Raw genomic sequence first — 19,738 nt, 5'->3', positions numbered from 1 at the left:
AAAGCATTCACACAGTAAATGTAAACAAAAACAAACACAATGAAGAAATAAAAACCTAAGAGAATGAGAAATCAACGCATCCTATTTCATCACTTGAAAGGGAGAATATGAATTAAGTGAAGATGAAAAAAAAATTCCCATGGGGTTTTTCGGTATTTTAATTTCCTTGCCTCACAATACGTGATGAATTAAGGAACAGGAATAGTGTCGGACTCCCATTTTCTCGCCTTTTCCTTCATTCTTCCCTCTCCTTCTGAGTGAACACTCCTAGCATGGATACAGAGCTCACACCTCCGCCATCAACTCTGTGTCCAATCACCTTTTATCCCCCGCCTCATCTGTGTGGAGGCAGCCAATCCACAGACGGCACTGAGAAACACATCGCTTCCATTTAATTACATATCAAGAACGAACATGACTGGCATTTAATGAGGAACACTTCAAGTGATAGCTGAACAATTACCATTTTCTCCAGCTCTCTTTTTATCACCTATTCTCTCCTGCATTCTCGGCACTGTTCAGACAGGCTCTGAGATAAACATAATTACTAAAAAAACAACAACAAAAAAAACAAATAATATGCATCCAAAATAATGCCATTTCACTTTAACCACAAATGAGGCAAACAGTTCAAACTTCCACCTAACAAAAAGAAAGAAGAGAAAAGAAATAAATGTATAAAATGAAGCTCTATGCTGAATGAAACTCAGTCTCTGTCTCATTTCTGTATTCTTTACCAATTCCCAGAGCCCGGCTTATTCTTTAGTAACAAAGAAGTACGTGACCAGAAGAGGATATTTTGGTGCAGTGGAACTGGGGGCTCTTGCAGCTGGCAAACTGCACTATTTCACAGATTCTCTCTCTCCTTTTTTCAGTCCTTAGAGATGACCACCCATTGCCCTCTAAAACTACTGAATACTGTGGCACAAAGATGACCTTAGACAAACAGCACAGACTGTGTGGGGTCACAGGTGAACAAGCAATGCTAAATCTACCAGTTTGTTTTGAAAACAAAATAAGTAAAGGGAAAGAAAGATACAGTCAGTGAGAGGAGGATTTGCATCTTGATATACAGACTCAGTGTTTACTGTGGAGGACAGACACACTTCAAGATTTTAAACCATGAATCATCAAACAATGTGACACACAGGAAAAAAAATGTAGTCTACCAAATATTCAATTCAAAATGTTCCCACCCATTCACTCAAATAACCACACAATCCAGGGAAGCAATCCACATTGTCATACCAAACCATTATCAAGATGCAACACCTAAAGATAAGGAATGTGAAGATGAAAACTATGTGCATTAACATCATGATGAAAACACTTTCTTACTCCTAGCAGACATAGATCAAAAAAGTTAGTCTAAGAGAACTAACCAATCACAGGGAGTGGCACCATGCAATATATTTTTAGAACATCACAGCCCCACAGCCCCAAATTTCAGCTGCAAGCCCACTGCTAAAACACTGCCCAAGAGCAAACCCTGAGATTTTCTTTTTATGGTGTGCTTCATTTAGTGTTAAAGAAATCTAAAATAACAAACACACAGATCAGACCACAAACACACCTGAATTGCTGTTGCATCTGGCATACTGAGACGCCGTACAAATATCTGGCTCTGTCCACTGTGACTGGTGACGTAGCCTGAACCCCAAGTGCCACTATGCGGCCGTCCAGTGTTGTAGAACATAAAAGTGTCACTTCCTGACGTGGCAGTCAGGCATGTCTTGTAACAGTATGTTTTGGTGAGAGACCCATTTCCCCGCACTTCAATATAATGCGGTTCCACTTTGAGGTCACGTCGCAGGGCCACATTGTTGACTTGCTGGCCTCCACCTGCAGCTCTTGCTGCACCCCCACCTCCAGCTGCTGCAGCGCCTCCTTCTGGCACATTTTTCTTGGACACACAACAAGGGCAACAGGAGCCAGGCTGGGTACAATAGGCATGGCATCGCACAATTGCCAGCACAAAGACAGTGACCAGGAATACAAAGGTTGTGGCACTCAAGGCAATGATGAGGTAGATAGTGACACTGGAAAGCTTTAGGCCACTGTCAGCCCTGATGATGCGTTTGGTTTCAGGTGCCAACTTTGGAGGGGACTCCATCACGTGTACATAGATTGTAGCGGTGGAGGAGAGTGGGGGTAGTCCATTATCGCGCACCAGTACGGTCAGAATGAAGGAGGTGGAGTTATCTTCTATGACACGCCGTGTGGTGCGGATCTCACCTGTGTACTCATGCACCTTGAACAGATCAACATCTGTGTTGGTCTGCTCCAGGGAATAAAGCAACCAAGCATTCTGGCCAGCATCACCATCCCATGCAGTAATCTTGCTAACCAACACTCCTGCTTCAACGTTCTTCATTAGTGTCTCCATGGTGCGGCTTCCATTGGCAGGTGGGTACACTATCCTGGGCACATGATCGTTCTGATCCATAATGTAAACATAAACTGTGGCCACACGACTGAGGGGAGGTACACCGTTGTCCTGGGCTTTAATCTGAAAGTGAAACTCTCGCAGCTTCTCAAAGTCAAAGGCTCTCAGGGCATAGGCCTCACCTTTATCAGGTTTGATGCTGACATAGCTGGCTATAGGGATGCCATGGTTGTTGTCATTGAGGACGGTATAGGTGATCCGTGCATTTTCTCCAGCATCAGCGTCTGTGGCCTTAACAACACAGAGAGATGCACCAGGAGCATTGTTCTCTGTAATATAAACAGTATATGACGTCTGTTCAAAACGAGGTGGGTTATCATTAACATCTGCAACATCCACTTTAAAGGTCATCTGAGATGACAGGGGTGGTGTGCCTCCATCCACAGCATTGACTGTGACATTGTAGGATGAGATGGTTTCACGATCCAGGAAAGCTGATGTGACAATAGTATAGTGATTGCGGAAGGACTTGATCCTAAAAGGCAAATTGGGCATGATCTCCAGAGTTACTTGCTTGTTTGGTCCAGAGTCACGGTCAATCACACTGATCAATGCTACCACTGTGTCAGCCCGGGCATCTTCACGTACAGGGCTGGAGAGTGAAGACAGTACAATCTCAGGAATGTTGTCATTGACATCCAAAACTTCTACAACTACTTTACAGTGCACTGCTGTGGGGGCTGGCCCCTTGTCCATTGCCTGTATATACATTTCATAGGAGTTTGTCTCCTCGTAGTCTATGTTGTTTTTTACCCTAATTTCCCCTGTGTCTGTGTCCATAGAAAACATCTGTCTGACTCTTTCTGGCGTGTAACTGCTGAAGGAGTAAAAAACCTCGCCATTTAAGCCATCATCGGGATCTGTTGCATTTAACTTGATTACAAGTGCACCCTTTGGAGAGTTTTCAGACAGTTTTACTTTGTACACAGAGCTGTCAAATGTGGGCGAGTTGTCATTAGCGTCGAGCACACGGACATTAATTTTGGCCGTGCCAGTTCGCTGTGGGGTGCCTCCATCCATTGCTGTCAGGATAAGCTGATGAGAGGGCATCTGCTCCCGGTCAAAGGACTTTTTGAGAATGAGCTCAATCTGCTTATTATTAGAGAAGGCTTTAATTGAGTCTAGAGTGAGGTGCTCGCTTGGGCTGAGTCGATACTGCTTCACAGAGTTGGAACCGTCATCTGCATCCTGAGCGCCTTCGATGTGGAACCGCGACCCGGGCACAGCGGACTCGGACACCTCAAGCTGATATTCATCTCGAGGGAACTGTGGCGCGTTATCGTTCACGTCCAAAATCTCAACCTCCACGTTGTGCACCTCAAGCGGATTCTCTAATACTACCTCAAGGCTGCGTGAACAGGTGCCACTGAATTCACAAAATGTCTCTCGGTCAATGCGGTCACTCACCACCAGTTTCCCGGTTTTGTGGTTTATGGTGAAATATCTCCGTCCACTGTCCGATGTAATTCTGATGCGTCGAGTGGAAAGTTTTCTTAGATCCAGACCCAGATCTCGGACAATGTCACCTACCAGTGCTCCGTTCTCCAGCTCCTCTGGAATGGAGTATCGAATTTGTGCATTTGTAAGGCCACTGAGTACGACGATAACCAAATATAAAGAAAAAGGCACATTCCCTTTTACACTGTAGCAGCATCGCGCCGTCACAGCCATCGCAGGCAGGCAGAATTTGCGGACGGGTTGGATAAATCTTTCCGCCTTTTCAGCTTGCTGTGGGTCCCCACCCGCCTCATTAAAAACGAGGGAACAGACGGCGCATAACTCCGACTATGTGCAGGATAAACACCGCATCTTTTTAGGTGCCTGCATAAATGAAAATTTTTCCTCCGCATCCATATTTTGCTTTGTCTGTCTGAGTGGTGTTATTAAACGAATCTATCCCTCTAGCAAGCCTGACTCCTTTCACAGATGCCGCCTATTGCTCTCTCTCTTTCTCCCTGCGATGTGGCGATGCTGTCTGTGGGCAAAGGGGGAGGGCGAGCTTCTCGCTCAAACGACGCTGACTGCATTTCAGCACCTCCGACAAAAATAATCAAACACCGTCTAATAAAATTAAACTTCAAAAGACCAAACCTTGTGAGTTTTATCGATGTATCTATCTACAAATCAAGGTAAACCTGCAGCGGTATCTGTGTACCGATTTCGAAGAAATGAACACAGTCGTTTTCCCTCTTTTTTGTGAGTGCCACCGCCCTTTTCATTGTGTGCTGGGAAACTGATTTAGGAAGCAGCCTGGAAATTAGACTTCCTCGCTGATGCAAATCCAGAACAACACAAAAACGCTTTACTCCAACGAAAAGAGATATGTTTTGGAATAAAAGAAACACATAAATGCAACAATTTTAGAAGGGCTCCACATAAAGGTGTGACACAATGTTAAGCGTATTTGTTCAATATAAAGAGGGATTTATTAAGTCCAGTTTTATATCACAAAAAACGCAGTGGGGGTAAGAGGAGGTGACGGGTGAACTGACCACGATTTGTCTTTTTAACCCCGTCCTGATCACGTGTTAAGTGCTGCGAGACAGGTGACTTCTGTCAGAACAAACACATTTCTGTTCCTTCCTTACCGCTCTGCCATTCAGTGACAGCTGACAATGTTTTGCACTTTAACATCGGAGCTGCAGAGCCATTAGCACCGTAGTTCAGTCCCATATAAAAGAAAAAGCATACAGAGTTGTTCAATGGTGACCAGACTAACCGGGTCACAGAGAAATGCTCCAGATATTAGCCTATTCCACATCTGCAAAATAAAAGGCAGGACTCTCCCCTAATAGGCAGTACAGATTATGCGCACAATTAAACTACAGTATTCTTGAGTAATCACATAAGGATTTGGTGAAGCACTTACAGCGTTAGAAGGATGCCAACATGCACGCCTTCCCTCGGTTATCAGCATCACGTCCTTAATTAATAGCGCATAAAGCTCGCAGCTACTAAAACACTACACCAAACACATGGTTTAAGTTTCATCCAAGAAAACGAAACACAAATGCAATTTCACATTTGGTGCCTAAGTTTCCAGACCAAACTTTGTGACGGAATAAACTGCGCATGTGTAGCAGGTGGTAAGGTTAACATCTTTCGCAGGGTGCCCTTAAATTACTTTGCTAGCTCGGTGCTTAGTAGCCCAGTACAATGATGCATATTTTGGTATCGATCCAAGACCAAGTAAACAAATGTCAGTACTGCCAATACCAATACTGATACCGATATTTCTAACCTATAATACTGCGAGAGCAGTGTGTATTTTATGTGGTGTTTTTTTTAAAACCCACGTAAGTAGCCCACAGTTCAGTGAGCTACTTACTGAACTTAGAAGATGAGAAGTATCGATCCTGTCGCGCTAGTATGGATCTGATACCAATACCAGTTGGAATCAATATGATATTTGGCTCGATCTGCTCACCTCTGGTTCCCAGTATACAAGTTAACTGAAGCTAACTGGGTGGAGCCTTGGGCCAAACGCGAATCAAGAGGAGCAAATTCGGTGATGGATCCAGTAGAGTACCGATATCTAAAAAGTGGTGATGTGATCTGTCCGCACTCTTTAAACACTAACTTGTGTAAAGTTGTAAAGTGTGAAGATCTGGCCTTGTGAAACCCCGAATCCTCTTCAACACGGCCACAGGGCCAAGATGAGCGTCTACCGCCCACATAATCTTTTCTCTTCCTTGGTGCTCTGCCACTGTCACCCACGCCCGGTCTGCCCACGGCGATGACAGCGCTTGGCATCTCGGTAGACAAAGAGAAGACAGTGACTCACTGGGATGCTGCTAGTGGATGAACGGATACAGAGCGATTCTTCACACTCCAAGACGACACGAATAGGCGGCGTAATTGGAGAAGCAGTCAACTGTTATGTACGAAAGTCAGACGTTCTGTTAACAAATGTTTTTTCACATTACATCATTTGAATATTAATATTTTTAGTGCTAAATCCTTAGTGGATTCCTACATGTGCATTATCAAGAGAGCGAGCAGCATCACTGGGTTTATATGGGTCTGCCACACTAACCGTGACATTTAGCAGATTTTCCCGCTGGGGTGTTTAAACCTTCTAGTCTGGCAATGATACAAAAACGGAGAGAGTCGACGTTTATCTTATAAACAACAAACACAGAGCTGAATTTACACGTGTTCTCTGCACCGATCTTTTACATTCCTTTCCGCCCTCCTCGCTATTTTTCCCAGCGCAATTTTTTTTTCTACAGCTGTCTAATATTCATTCCTACTTCATATACGCCCATCTGTTTCAGCGTTAATTGCGTGCCTCTGAGCTCTAGATTATTTCTTTCTTTTTTCACTCAAGGGTGCTGCAGATAAAGTTATCAACAATGTCCCACCTGCAAACAGACGTCTGTCACGCCTAAACAAATACTGATTTCAAAGCGCTAATTGGCTCATTTGTGTTTCCTTTTACTGCAGTTTGCACAGTTTTTAAAAATCACAGGTTATCAAAGATTCGGTTTTCATCTATTTTTTTCATTTATTTCTCCCTAAATATTCACACGTTCTGCAATCTCCAATCTGGGATGTCTCAAGCTGGGCTTCTGTCCGACAACCGCTGTTCCAGCTGATGAGGCTGAGGGACATATTGGGTTCTTACGCGTTTCGTGACTTTTGCAGCAGTTTTCAACGTGCGAGCTTGTGACAGAGAAAAATTCTGACTATGCCTTTGTTCCTTTTGTTGTAGCAGAATATTAACAGCCCCATTAAATCAATTATGCAAGATGATCACGATATTAATAACATTCTCTTCAACCTCATTACTACTGTAAGTGGGTACTCTAAAAGCCATTCATATTACTTGCCCTAAGAGTTTTTCATATGGGACACCCCATTTTAGTGAATTAGAGCTGACAACAGAGACCCTCATAGAAAATGGTCACAGTTGGGCAATCATTAAGTATAAGTCCTTCCATCATTCCCTCTGTAAACACATACAAATAAAGGCAGTCATTCAAGCTTAAAGGGCATTTGTGGCTGTAGGCATTTACAAGGAAAAATACCACTCTATAATAACATGGCTGTGTCTGAAAGGATGTCAGAAGATCTGTTGATGCTTTTCTCTCGTTTTTTTTTAAATGCCAGAGAAGTATCATTGACAATATGACCTTACGTAACTGAAGAGGTGCAAAACTTTGCTTTGAAGTCTCTTTGTGCAATATGACCATAGTCACATTATATTAGTATTTGCAGATGGAGGCAAGACACTTATAAGATTTTCATTTTTCTTAATGCTTGTTCACATAGAAGGTGAGAAGAAAAAATAGAGCAGATGTCTGTCATGAATTTTTAAAATGTTCTGAAATAAATATCGCAAACAGCTCTTTTAAGAAGAGGGAGTATCATAAGCCTGTGTCTAAAAGAATATTATTTTAAAAGATTTTGATTGCCTTTGGTGGGTGTATAAAATAAAAATATACTTCCTTAACACAGAGGAAGTGAGTAAAAGAATATCTTCTTCTACTGATTAAATTAAAAAAACAAAACAGTATATTTAGGATAGGTTAAAAGGCAAGGTCATTAGTGTTACACATCTAAACCTTCTCCATGTGGAAGAGGAAGTCTGGGCAGGAGCGAATAGAGGTGGAAAAGACAGTGAAATTGGTCCCTCTGTTGGAATAAATTGGTAGTACAAGGGTAGGACACGTGACTATCGCCCCACCGCACATCCCCAGGCTTTCTCATTAAGCCAAAGCACTAAAGTCTAATCCCATATATGAGTGTGCGTGTGTTCGAGAGGGAGGGAGGGAGCAAGGGCACAGATGTCAAGCTGCAGTGGCAGTCATTTTCTTTATCGTTTTCAGTATAGTGACCTCAATGGAAAAAGCAAGCTATAAAGGAAAGGCACCCTGCAGAGGTAAAATGAGATAGAGCAATGCAGAGACTGTCAATGTCACAATCTATAGTATCTCTGCCAATCTCACACATACATAATTAAAAAGATTTCAAAATACACACACACGCACACACACACACACACACACACACACACACACACACACACACACACACACACACACACACACACATGCTCATGATGTGTGTTTTGTATAAAATGCAAAAATACAAAAAGCAGAGGCTGATGAGTGCTACTGCTGAATATATAGGCTTATCACACTGTGACAGAATTGAATTCTCATGCTTTCTCTCCCCTGTGCTCAAGAACTTTCCCATTTTAAAATCTTCAAAACAAAAGTCCCATGATAAGCCAATCCTTTTGCTCAGGTGGACACAGTAAGTGGGTGTAAAAGGCATTCTCTGGGTAGGATCTCTTGTGTACCTTTTTTCTAAAAAAAAATAAAGGGTTTAAGAGAACACCAATCCATCCCTGTGGGACCCTGCAAGGGTTCTTGGTTGTCCTGATTCAGGCTATGCATAAATCAAACAGATTTTCCTTGTGGCACTGAACAAAGCTATCAGAAAATGCAGGCAGGCTTTGGATACTTCCCTCTCAGGATGCCCTGGCTTTCTATCCTTCCCATATGGGAGGATGGAAGCCATGGTTCTGAGCATGACAAAGCTAATCTAACGACAGCGAAAAACATCCAAATGCCACTAAGAGGGAGCATGTGGGGAAGACGGGTTAGTGGAAGAGGGTGAGTAGGGGAGGGGTGGTGATAAGTTCTTCCTTTTATCTGTGACCAATTGTAAGCCCATGGTGTCCTCAGTTAGCTGCAGGGCATTTATTATATGCGCTTTTTTTGTCCATCACATCCTCACAAATTCCCGTTTCTTTTCACCATCTCATGCTCAAGGCTCTTGTCTGTGCTTCTGCATGTGACTTCCTTCAAAATCCTCTCCTATTTTGGAACAGATTCTCTAATCTCACACGCTTTTCCCTCACTCACTTTGCTCCCTGCTTTGTCTGACTAGACATTTGTGCTGAAGATGCACTGCATCTTAGGACTGCATCCTTCCCTTCCTCTCACTCTCTCTCTCTCTCTCTCTCTCTCTCTCTCTCTCTCTGTTTCTCTCAACATATCCACCATGTTTGTTTTGTGCTTGCATCTATGTAACACATGCTGGGAAGGATGCCTGGGTGGGGGCGGGTGTATACTGGCAGCTCCCTGGAAACAGACTAGTTCATCATTTCATTATGGCTCAGAACAGTCGTCATGGTAACCACAGACAGCAGCACTAACCTCACTCTGTCACAAAGGACACACCCTTGCAAAGGAGACAAACAGGAAGTGCTACATAAGATGTGTGTCTGTGTGACATACAGACAAAGAGAGAACAATAAAGAACAACGAATGAATCTGTGCTGGTCAGTCACCCTCGTTATAACTGAGGCGAGGGCATTTCTTTGTAATGCCTTCTATCCAACTGCTGAACTCATCCGGCATGAGTTGTTGTCATGTTGCAAGCCATAAATACTTAGCTTCAACAACGATAATGTACTTCAGAATCAATAATTTAATAGATTTTGGAGCACCAGGGGACACATGTTCTGATGGTTGTCTGGATGGTTGCCTGGATAAAAGCCTCTCCTCCTCATCCTCTCTGAGCTTCTGCCCCACCCAACCGATTTAGCTGTGATTGACACTGGGTGTTGTCGGCCCCGCCCAGCCGCAGAGCCGAGCTGGGGGGTGGGGGGTGTAAGAGCCTAGCGGAGCTGATACCTCGATCGGTACTGAAGCTCCCTGCCGCTGCTGCCACTGCAACGAGTAGCGGAAAATTACCTGCCCCTCCCCCCATCTCTTCCTCTCTCATACACATTCACAGAGAGCTGCAGCATAAAGAGCACACAAGCTAGTAGATCCCTTTACCGCAGAGAGACAGCTTCAGACATTGTTTCAGCATCCACGGTGTGCGGAGAGTTTGTGCATATAGCAGAGACTGTGTCGCACACAGAGCAACGCAATCACCAATGCCAGGTTCAGTCACATAGCGCTGTCATATTTAAATCACACGCTGACCCACTTATAAGCTGCACATCCCATACTATTCGCTCACAGTATTCAAAGTGTGTTTAAGAGATTTAAAAAAGAGGGGGGGAACCCTGGATCAGTCGTCTTCACGGTGAGCCAGCCAACGAACGGAGTTTTGACAGATCAGGCCACGCTTGTTTGGGCTGAACCACTCCCTGAAATGAGGTCATACCGTCTCAGTGACTCAAAGGATCACACATCCGGCGTTACACAGTGTACTACCAAACGTAACCTGCATTATCTGAACATATTCCACCAGTTTAAAGCAAAAGCGATATCAAATGCATACAATGTCACGAACAGATGTTAAAAATCTAATGGGATCAAAGAATACGAGGGGCTTCTTTGCTGCTTGACACTAGCTGATAAGGGCTCTATGCACACATTATGGATGTTTATGAAAATATATTAGATCGTATTTGCAGTGCTCCACATGTCAGGAAAAATGGACGGTAATTCTCTGATTCTTCAGAGAAGAGGAAGAGGGGGGAGGGGAAAGAGGATCTTGCTTCATGGATATATATATGTGTATATACACAGTTAAATGCCTATCTATTATTAAACAAACTATCACAGTGGCCTATAAAAGCTTAACTGTGTTTAACAGTTCATCGAGTGCAAGTGTAGAGCTTGACAACTATAATATTAAAGCAAGGAGGTGTGACAGTAGTATGAGGGCAATAACACATTGCATACCAATCCATTAAAAAGTAGCCATATTAATTTTTCAAAATATCTAATAAACAATTAATTTGGGTATATTGCAGTGACAGTATGAATACAAACAGTGGAAAATTAAGAGCTCTAATGGCTGATAGAGTGACTGACTGAAATGTCTGAGACAGCCCAAGAGAATTAAAGGCCCTGCATGTCTAGAATCCTCCGTGGGTATTTTTACTTACATTGACTTTTGTTTAACCTCCTCTCTTGACGATGCAAATGCAACATTCTTATTGATACTTGAACATAACTGACTATTAGTTACACTTATGAGTAACACCCGTGCTTCTGCTGCTACCAGTCTAAATGTCAACTGTAGAAAAGGCTAACAAATCCACTAAGGCATCAGATTCACCAGCAAATTCCAAAAGTAAACATCTGTGTGGAAGTTTGTGGATATTTTCAGACAAAAGGTGAACAAAATGCAAAGAGAGCTTAATGAATTAACTGCAAGCAAGAAAACAAATGCCTTGATTATATCTATCAGTACAGTGCTGCTGGTGCAGGCATACATTACTGATGTGATTCAGTTGTGTTTATGAGAACTTACATCCTTGTAACTTGCCACTGACATTTCTGCTTCTAATTGGCATGGCTATTTTTGGACATGTTAGCATCAGCAGATGCAGATGTAACACTTAGTGCTTAAACTTTGATGTCGGTGCAAATAGACAAATACAGAGTCTCCTTCCTCTGGCTGTTAGATCTAACTACTGTCTCTTTATTCTCAGCTAAAGCCTTCTTATTCTGGCATCTCATTTTGTAGCAACATCAGTCACAGACACGGTAAAAGCCAAAAATACTATCTGAATAGTAATATCATGGCCTGACTTCATACATTTCAATAATACTTTTAATGATGATGACTAGTGCTAAGAGTGACAGACTCTGCCTGTTAACTGCCTAGCAACCCCCGCCCCCACAAAAAACAAAAAACAAAGCAAGACACCTCATCAGAAAAACCCCCCATTGAAACTGCACTCTGGAAGCAGATATTCAGTTCAAAACCTCTTTAAACATTCTATAAAGATGTAAAGAAATGTTATGAGGCTAATAATAATCTATATCATGATCAGGAAATAGATACTGGTTTCGTGATTGCATTTCCATAAAAGCATCACCCTTTTCGATCTTGTTTGGGTAATGCAAAATCATGAAATCAAAATGCTTTTGATTTGATTCAGTAGCCAAATCTTGATTACAGAACAGCCATAAAACAGGATAGGGTACATCTATGGACTCCAAATGGAAACTAAACTGAGTGGAATCAACATCCCATCCAAAACACAAGTATAATCAATAACTAAGTGCTTTATCACAAAACACGTTCACTTCAAGCTGTAGTCTGCCAACTAGGTTTCACAGAATATGGAAAAAACAAGATCACCACATGAGAACCAAATACTAATAGACAAGAAAGGGTCCTATTTCAAAATGAGACAAAATGAAGATGTGACTAAAAGTCAATGTGGAGTGCACAGTTAAACAAATAGACACAAAATAAAAGTAAATAAAAACAAAGAAGCAGGAGTTACTGAGCTAAACTGAGAAAAGTCGGATCAGCAATAGTGGATCTCAATTTAGACATTTTCTAAACAGTATTAGCTGAGAGAATAGTTGCAATACAGCTTGGAGCCACCAGCAGCAGCACTGAGCTCAGTATCGGTCAGCTCTGCTCTGCTAACGGTGTGTTGCCAAGCGAAGAAGTTTTAAAAAAAAATCACATACGAACTGTATTCGCGCTCACGGAGAATATTTTCTCTGCATGACAGAAAGAACGCAGACGACTTTCTGCTTCATTCAATTCTTCCGATAAGTTTTTGCTTCCTCTTTGCTTCCGTTAGTAACCGAATTACCGCGAACTATGATGGATTATCAGAAGATTGCTTCAGACTTGTCAGGACAGTAACTCATCACAACCACCTCTGCAAAATCACTTTCTACTCCAAGAAAACAGTAAGTGTGTTCAAATTCTCTTTGCTCTCTTTGGTAGAAGCGAAATCTCAAATAAGCAAATTTGTAAATCAAAGCTGGTTATAGCATATTAGTTGTTTTTATAAGTTGTCTTATGTTTAAATAGATTTTTGATCCCTTTTGCAGTGAGTGCGGCTGCTGGGGCTATCTGTCTACCTGTTGTGAATAAGCAAACAACGTTAGAAAGGACATTTCAAGCTCCATAGATTGTGAATATTGTTACTATTGTTCTTCTGGCTAATTTTTTCGTAACCTAGGTGCTATAGCAACCGATTTAGTAAAAGTCCATGTCGGTAGCGGAGACTATGACATCATTGTTCCCCACGTGTTTTGTTATTGATAAGGTTCTGCTAGATCCTGATCCCCTAATTTCTCGTGAAACCCCTTAAAACTGTGACAAAACCGGTATTAAAATGTATATGGTCAGTGAACGCTCCCTTCGTAAGTACCGAGTCCGAGCACTGTCCTGCATTGAGAATGGAGTGAGTTCACTGAATGTTACTGTTGTGATGAGATTCCACACAACACCAACAGTAAGACTTATTGTATCCAAGTTAGACTTCTTGGGCTCTCGGTGAGCTTTTAAACGAACTCTTTCTGCAATGCAATGCAGTCTAATTGCTTAATTTACGCTATTAGTCTATTTAAATGGCTATGTACCCCCAGTGTAGCGTGATGCAGTAAATATTGCAAAACAGTTCTAACAGGCGCCCATGATTTCAGTACCAAGGACAGTGCTCATACCAAACGCCTTCAGATAGAGCAATTGATTTCAATACTCGATTTTATATCTTACCTTTTCTTTGTTAGGTAAAGTTTGAGTTCTTGTAAAAGTGTCTCCTCCGTTAATACTGATCAGTTCTCCATCTACAGGTGGAAAAGGGGCGGGGAAAACCACTACGTCACTCTTGAGTGTGTCTGAGCTGAAACACACGTCATACTGCTGAGTAGCTTTAGAGTAAGACCAGCTCCCGTCAGGGTGGGTGGTGATCATGGGGGCGCTGTACCTGCTGAAAGTGCCGTCTGTCCTATGGCATCTGACTGCTATTAAAGTGATGAGGCTGAGCAGAAAGATGACGGACACCGACACAATGGCGATCAGCAGATACAGGTTCAAATCCGAGAATCTGTCCTCCTTAACAGGCACATATCTGAACTGAGTCTGGATTTCAGCTGTGCTTTCAACCACCACCACATCAATAGACACAGTAGCTGACAGGGAGGGTTCTCCGTTATCAGAAACCAAGACCACCAGTGGGTGAGTTTTGAGGTCATTGTCACTCATTCTCCTCTTAGTCCTGATCTCCCCGGTGCTGGTTCCAATCCTGAACAGGTTGTTTCCTTTGGGCTCAGACAGGTGATAATAAAGCAGCGCATTGTATCCAGAGTCTGCGTCTACAGCCCTGATCTTTGCCACAAAGTATCCCGCTTCAGCAGAATAGGGGATGCTCTCACTGTTAACGGAGCCGTGCTCAGAATATGGCGCGAGAATCGTGGGACTGTTGTCATTTTCATCCAGGATAAAAACGTTGACAGTGACGTTGCTGCTGAGTGGAGGAACACCAGAGTCTGTGGCTTGAACTTTAAACTGGAACGTTTTTAACTCCTCATAGTTAAAAGACTGCAGGTTGATTATATCTCCAGTCTCAGAGTTCACGTTAATAACTGACCCTATAACATCGTGTTTGTTATTATTTATGACTTGAAAAGTTACTTTTGCATTTTCGTCTACATCAGGATCATCTGCACTCATGGTATAAATAACAGTGCTGACTGGACCGTTTTCTTTTACGAAAATGTTTATCACAGGGTCTGTAAAATGTGGTGCGTTATCATTAACGTCAGAAACGTGAACCGTAATCACGCTCGTGCTGGAAAGAGGCGGTAGCCCTTCATCTGTCGCCATTATTGTTAAATTATACTGAGAAGCCCGTTCTCTGTCTAGAGTTCCGTCTACGACCAAAGAGTAATGATTCTTATATGTGTTCTTAATTTTAAAGGGAACAGAATCAAGTATTCTAACCTGAACGATGCCATTTTTGTCTGCGTCATAGTCCTTCACCGTTAAAAGCCCAACCATTGTGTCTAGGGATGCATCCTCCCTCACCAGGTTGGCTAAAGATGTAACTGAAATTTCTGGTGGATTATCATTAACATCTGTGATTTCAATGAGAACTTTACAATGAGATGCTCTTGGGTTTTGCCCTTTGTCTTTCGCTTGGACTCGGATTTCAACTGCACTGTGTTTTTCGTGGTCCAGCTCCCCATTTACTGTGATCTCCCCTGTTATGGGATTAATGGCAAATTTGTCGACATCGTTATCATTGTCTTGGTTAATAAAAGAATATTGTATTTCTCCATTAAGACCCTCATCTAAATCTCGAGCATGCACGGAAATTACGCTTGCACCGCGCGGCGTGTTCTCGACCACTGTGGCTTTGTACAGGGGTTTGTCAAATTCTGGAATATTGTCATTGACGTCTTGCACATTAACGGTGATGTGTAACGTGCCTGATTTAGGAGGTTTTCCACCGTCTGTAGCCGTCAGTGTTAATTTGATAACAGCCTGTTTCTCGCGGTCTAAGTTTTTATGCAGTGCCATTTCAGCAGACATAGTGGGCTCTCCAACATTCTGCACATCCAGTGTGAAATGTTCATTTTGGCTCAGCTTGTAGCTCTTTACTGAATAACTTCCGACATCTGCATCAAATGCCTTTGGGAGAGCGAATTTCTCACCAGGAAATGCTGACTCGGACACGTTCAAAACAACCTCCGGTATCCGAAACGAGGGCGCATTGTCGTTTACATCCAAAATTTTAACCTCGAATCGATATAGATTCAGCGGGGAGCTCACAATGGCTTCCACTTCCAGTGAGCACTTCACATTTCGAGAACATAGCTCCTCTCGGTCTATTCTGTCTTTTACCAACAGTACTCCCGTCTTAACGTTTACTTCGAAATACCTCGTATTAGGTCCTGAAATTTGAAAACCTCTGGCTTCCAGTTCATTAACATCTAGATGTAAATCCTTTGCCAAATTTCCCACACTGTTACCCTGGCTCGACTCCTCCGTAATAGTGTACACAATCTGTGCCGCCGCTTCACTCCATATGTAAAATACAGGGGACAAATAATAAATCCAGTTCCGGAAAATAGTCCCTTGTAGCATTCTCTTCATATCCTACTAATCAAGTTAATTAGAAAAAAAATTACGCCGACGGTAACATTGCTCCATAAGAGTACGTCCAGTCTATTGCTCTTCAATACAGGGTGGATTTTCTGCTACTGCTGTGACAAAGAAAGAATTACAAACCCGCTGTAGAGGGAGGAGCGTTAAACAGAACTCCCAATCGTCATGAGCTGTTGGCGACATCTTGTGGTAATCATAAACAACACAAACCAGCATAAAAAGAGATGCTGAACGCATTAAGGGTTTTAATAGAATAAAACAAATTTTGATTTACCACTTGCTAAAAAGACACAAACAGTCCTAGCGTCTATCTATCTATCTATCTATCTATCTATCTATCTATCTATCTATCTATCTATCTATCTATCTATCTATCTATCTATCTACCTACCTACCTACCTACCTACCTACCTACCTACATGAAGTTAATATGTGTTGCAAGCTTTTTTTTTTAAGTAAAAAGCTGATACAGGATAATTTGGGAGGGAAAAAATCATTCACCTTTCTGCACTGAATGTGTCAACATTCTTACCTTCTCTTTGTTAGGTAAAGTTTGAGTTCTTTTAAAAGTGTCTCCTCCGTTAATACTGATCAGTTCTGCATCTACAGGTGGAAACGGGGCAGGGAAAACCACTACGTCACTCTTGAGTGTGTCTGAGCTGAAACACACGTCATACTGCTGAGTAGCTTTAGAATAAGACCAGCTCCCGTCAGGGTGGGTGGTGATCATGGGGGCACTGTACCTGCTGAAAGTGCCGTCTGTCCTATGGCATCTGACTGCTATTAAACTGATAAAGCTGAGCAGAAAGATGACGGACACTGACACAATGGCGATCAGCAGATACAGGTTCAAATCCGAGAATCTGTCCTCCTTTACAGGCACGTGTCTGATCTGAGTCTGGATTTCAGCCGTGCTTTCAACCACCACCACATCAATAGACACAGTAGCTGACAGGGAGGGTTCTCCGTTATCAGAGACCAAGACCACCAAGGGGTGAGTTTTGAGGTCATTGTCACTCATTCTCCTCCTAGTCCTGATCTCCCCGGTGCTGGTTCCGATCCTGAACAGGTTGTTTCCTTTGGGCTCAGACAGGTGATAAGAAAGCAGCGCATTGTATCCAGAGTCTGCATCTACAGCCCTGATCTTTGCCACAAAGTATCCCGCTTCAGCAGAATAGGGCATGCTCTCACTGTTAATGGAGCCGTGCTCAGAATATGGTGCGAGAATCGTGGGACTGTTGTCATTTTCATCCAGGATAAAAACGTTGACAGTGACGTTGCTGCTGAGTGGAGGAACACCAGAGTCTGTGGCCTGAACTTTAAACTGGAAAGTTTTTAACTCCTCATAATTAAAAGTCTGCAGGCTGATTATATCTCCAGTCTCTGAGTTTATATTTACAACAGAGGTTATTGTAATACTTATTGAAAAGTCACTGAGTAGGGAATATGTCACTTTGGCATTTTCCACTATATCAGGGTCAACGGCAGTAATTGTTGATATAATAGCTCCCACTGCACTATTCTCTTTTACATATACATTAACAACAGGTTTTGAGAATAAAGGGGCATTGTCATTCACATCAGAAATGTGAACAGGAATAACACTACTAATAGAAAGAGGTGGAGTGCCTTCATCAGTGGCTATCATGGTTACATTATATTGAGAAATACTCTCTCTGTCAAGAGGCCCATCAACTGTTAATGAATAATAATTTTTGTAATTTACATTGAGTTTAAAAGGCACCACCCCAAGAAGTTTAGCACTGGTGAGTCCATTACTGCCCCCATCTTTGTCTGTTACAGTCACCAAAGCCACAACTGTACCTATCTCTGCATCTTCTTTAACTGGGCTCATAAGAGAAGTTACAGTGATTTCAGGCGCATTGTCATTCACATCAATTACTTCCACTAACAATTTACCATGCGTACTTTGTGATGGTGTACCTTTATCTCTTGCCTGTATACGAATATCATATGCTGTATTCTCTTCATAGTCTACTTCTCCTACTACAGTTATTTCCCCCGTGCCTGGGTTTATTGAGAATAAAGCTTCTGGCTTGAAATTTCCCCTTTTAATAAACGAATACACTATTTCACTGTTTATTCCCTCATCTAAATCTGTGGCACTTACAGTAACTATAGAGGTCTGAAACTGGGCATTTTCACTTACCTGGGCCTTATACAGAGTCTGACTAAATACTGGAGAATTATCATTTATATCCATAACATGCACAACTATCTTTAATGTTCCAGATCGGGGAGGTTTTCCTCCGTCCAGAGCTGTTAAAACAAGGTGAATAAGAGATTTTTTCTCTCTGTCTAAAGATTTTTGCAGCACTAATTCAGCAGACTCACTGTGCTGTCCGCCGCTCTGCACGTCCAATGAGAAATATTCATTTGGACCGAGCTTGTAGCTTTTTACCGAGTTGCTGCCCGTGTCTGCATCGTTTGCCACTGGGAGCAGATATCGCTCCCCAGTGGAAGAAGACTCTGAAATATTTAAAATTTTCTCATTTTCAATGAAGGATGGAGCATTATCGTTAATATCAGTAACCTGCACCTCTATGCGATGCAGATGCATCGGGTTGCTCAGAATGGCTTCTACGCTCAGGGAACATTTCGCCGTATTTGGACAGAGCTCTTCACGATCAATCCTATCGCAAACATACAGAGCACCAGTTTTTAAATCTACGTCAAAATACTTATTTGAGTTCCCGGAGACAATTCGTAAGTCCCGTTTTTCCAGCTCGTTAACGTTAATGTGTAAATCCTTTGCGATATTTCCAACCACCGTTCCTTTGTCAACCTCCTCGGCAACGGAGAACGAGAGCTGTGCTGCAGACGCGTCACACAAACAGAGCAAAGCTATGATTTTTATCCACATTGTGAGTCTTTGTCCTCCATGCCTCGTCGCTGTCACACAATGAACGAAATAATAATTTCGGAACATATCCACTTTAGAGGTGACCAACAGAGAAAGCCGTTTCCGTCTTGTGGCTACTTTTCTGTTTTTGACAAAGCACTAGTGGACCACGGCAGACTCGCAGGGAGAGGAGGAGTCTGGGGAAAAAACCCCACAAACCCCCCCCCCAAAAAACCCTGACCCATAAATACATTTATGGCCTCGAGCGACACCAACTGTTTGTTTGGTCCAAATATGTATGATATTTACCAAGCATAAGAAATATTAGTACATGTGTCGTAATTGGATCTTTGAAACGGTTATTATTTGTAAAAATAGGCAAAGCTGTAGAAAATTTCAGTGTAAAATTCACAACATATTGTTCAACTTTTTATAATACAAAAGGTTGGCAAATAAATGATGGTCGATGGTCAGTTCAGCACCATAGACAGCGTACTCAGTACAAAGTCATTTAGGAGCTCGACTGAATCCTGGCTTTCAGTACCATTCAGTAACCGTTTCATAAGCTGTGTGCTAAAAAGTGCTAT

General features: G+C 42.4%; 1 protein-coding gene and 1 long non-coding RNA gene across 16 annotated transcripts in view; one reads left to right on the top strand and one right to left on the bottom strand.

Annotated features, from left to right (window-relative positions):
- The window catches only part of LOC116336023 (protocadherin alpha-C2-like), a 188,698-nt gene that overhangs the window by 17,296 nt on the left and 151,664 nt on the right, over nt 1-19,738 (bottom strand). Inside the window, exon 1 of one of the 15 annotated variants that reach the window (XM_039618098.1) lies at nt 16,821-19,264. The exons of 12 other annotated variants lie outside the window; for them this stretch is intronic. In XM_039618098.1, the coding sequence (XP_039474032.1) occupies nt 16,821-19,238 (2,418 nt within the window). In that variant the 5' untranslated portion in view covers nt 19,239-19,264. Of the gene's footprint in view, nt 1-1,573; nt 4,493-13,894; nt 16,347-16,820; nt 19,265-19,738 lie in introns of those variants that run through there. 2 more of the 15 variants (XM_039618106.1, XM_031759817.2) reach the window with 2 other exon arrangements.
- LOC120442231 lies at nt 12,862-17,499 on the top strand. The gene is made up of 3 exons (XR_005614577.1): nt 12,862-13,080; nt 17,168-17,282; nt 17,378-17,499. It is a non-coding gene; the product is annotated as an uncharacterized LOC120442231 (long non-coding RNA).

This window comes from Oreochromis aureus, linkage group 2 (assembly GCF_013358895.1).
Source record: "Oreochromis aureus strain Israel breed Guangdong linkage group 2, ZZ_aureus, whole genome shotgun sequence".
NCBI classification, from domain to species: Eukaryota; Metazoa; Chordata; class Actinopteri; order Cichliformes; family Cichlidae; genus Oreochromis; species Oreochromis aureus.
The sequence above is the reverse complement of the archived record's forward strand: the minus strand, read 5'-3'. Positions and strand labels throughout refer to the sequence as shown.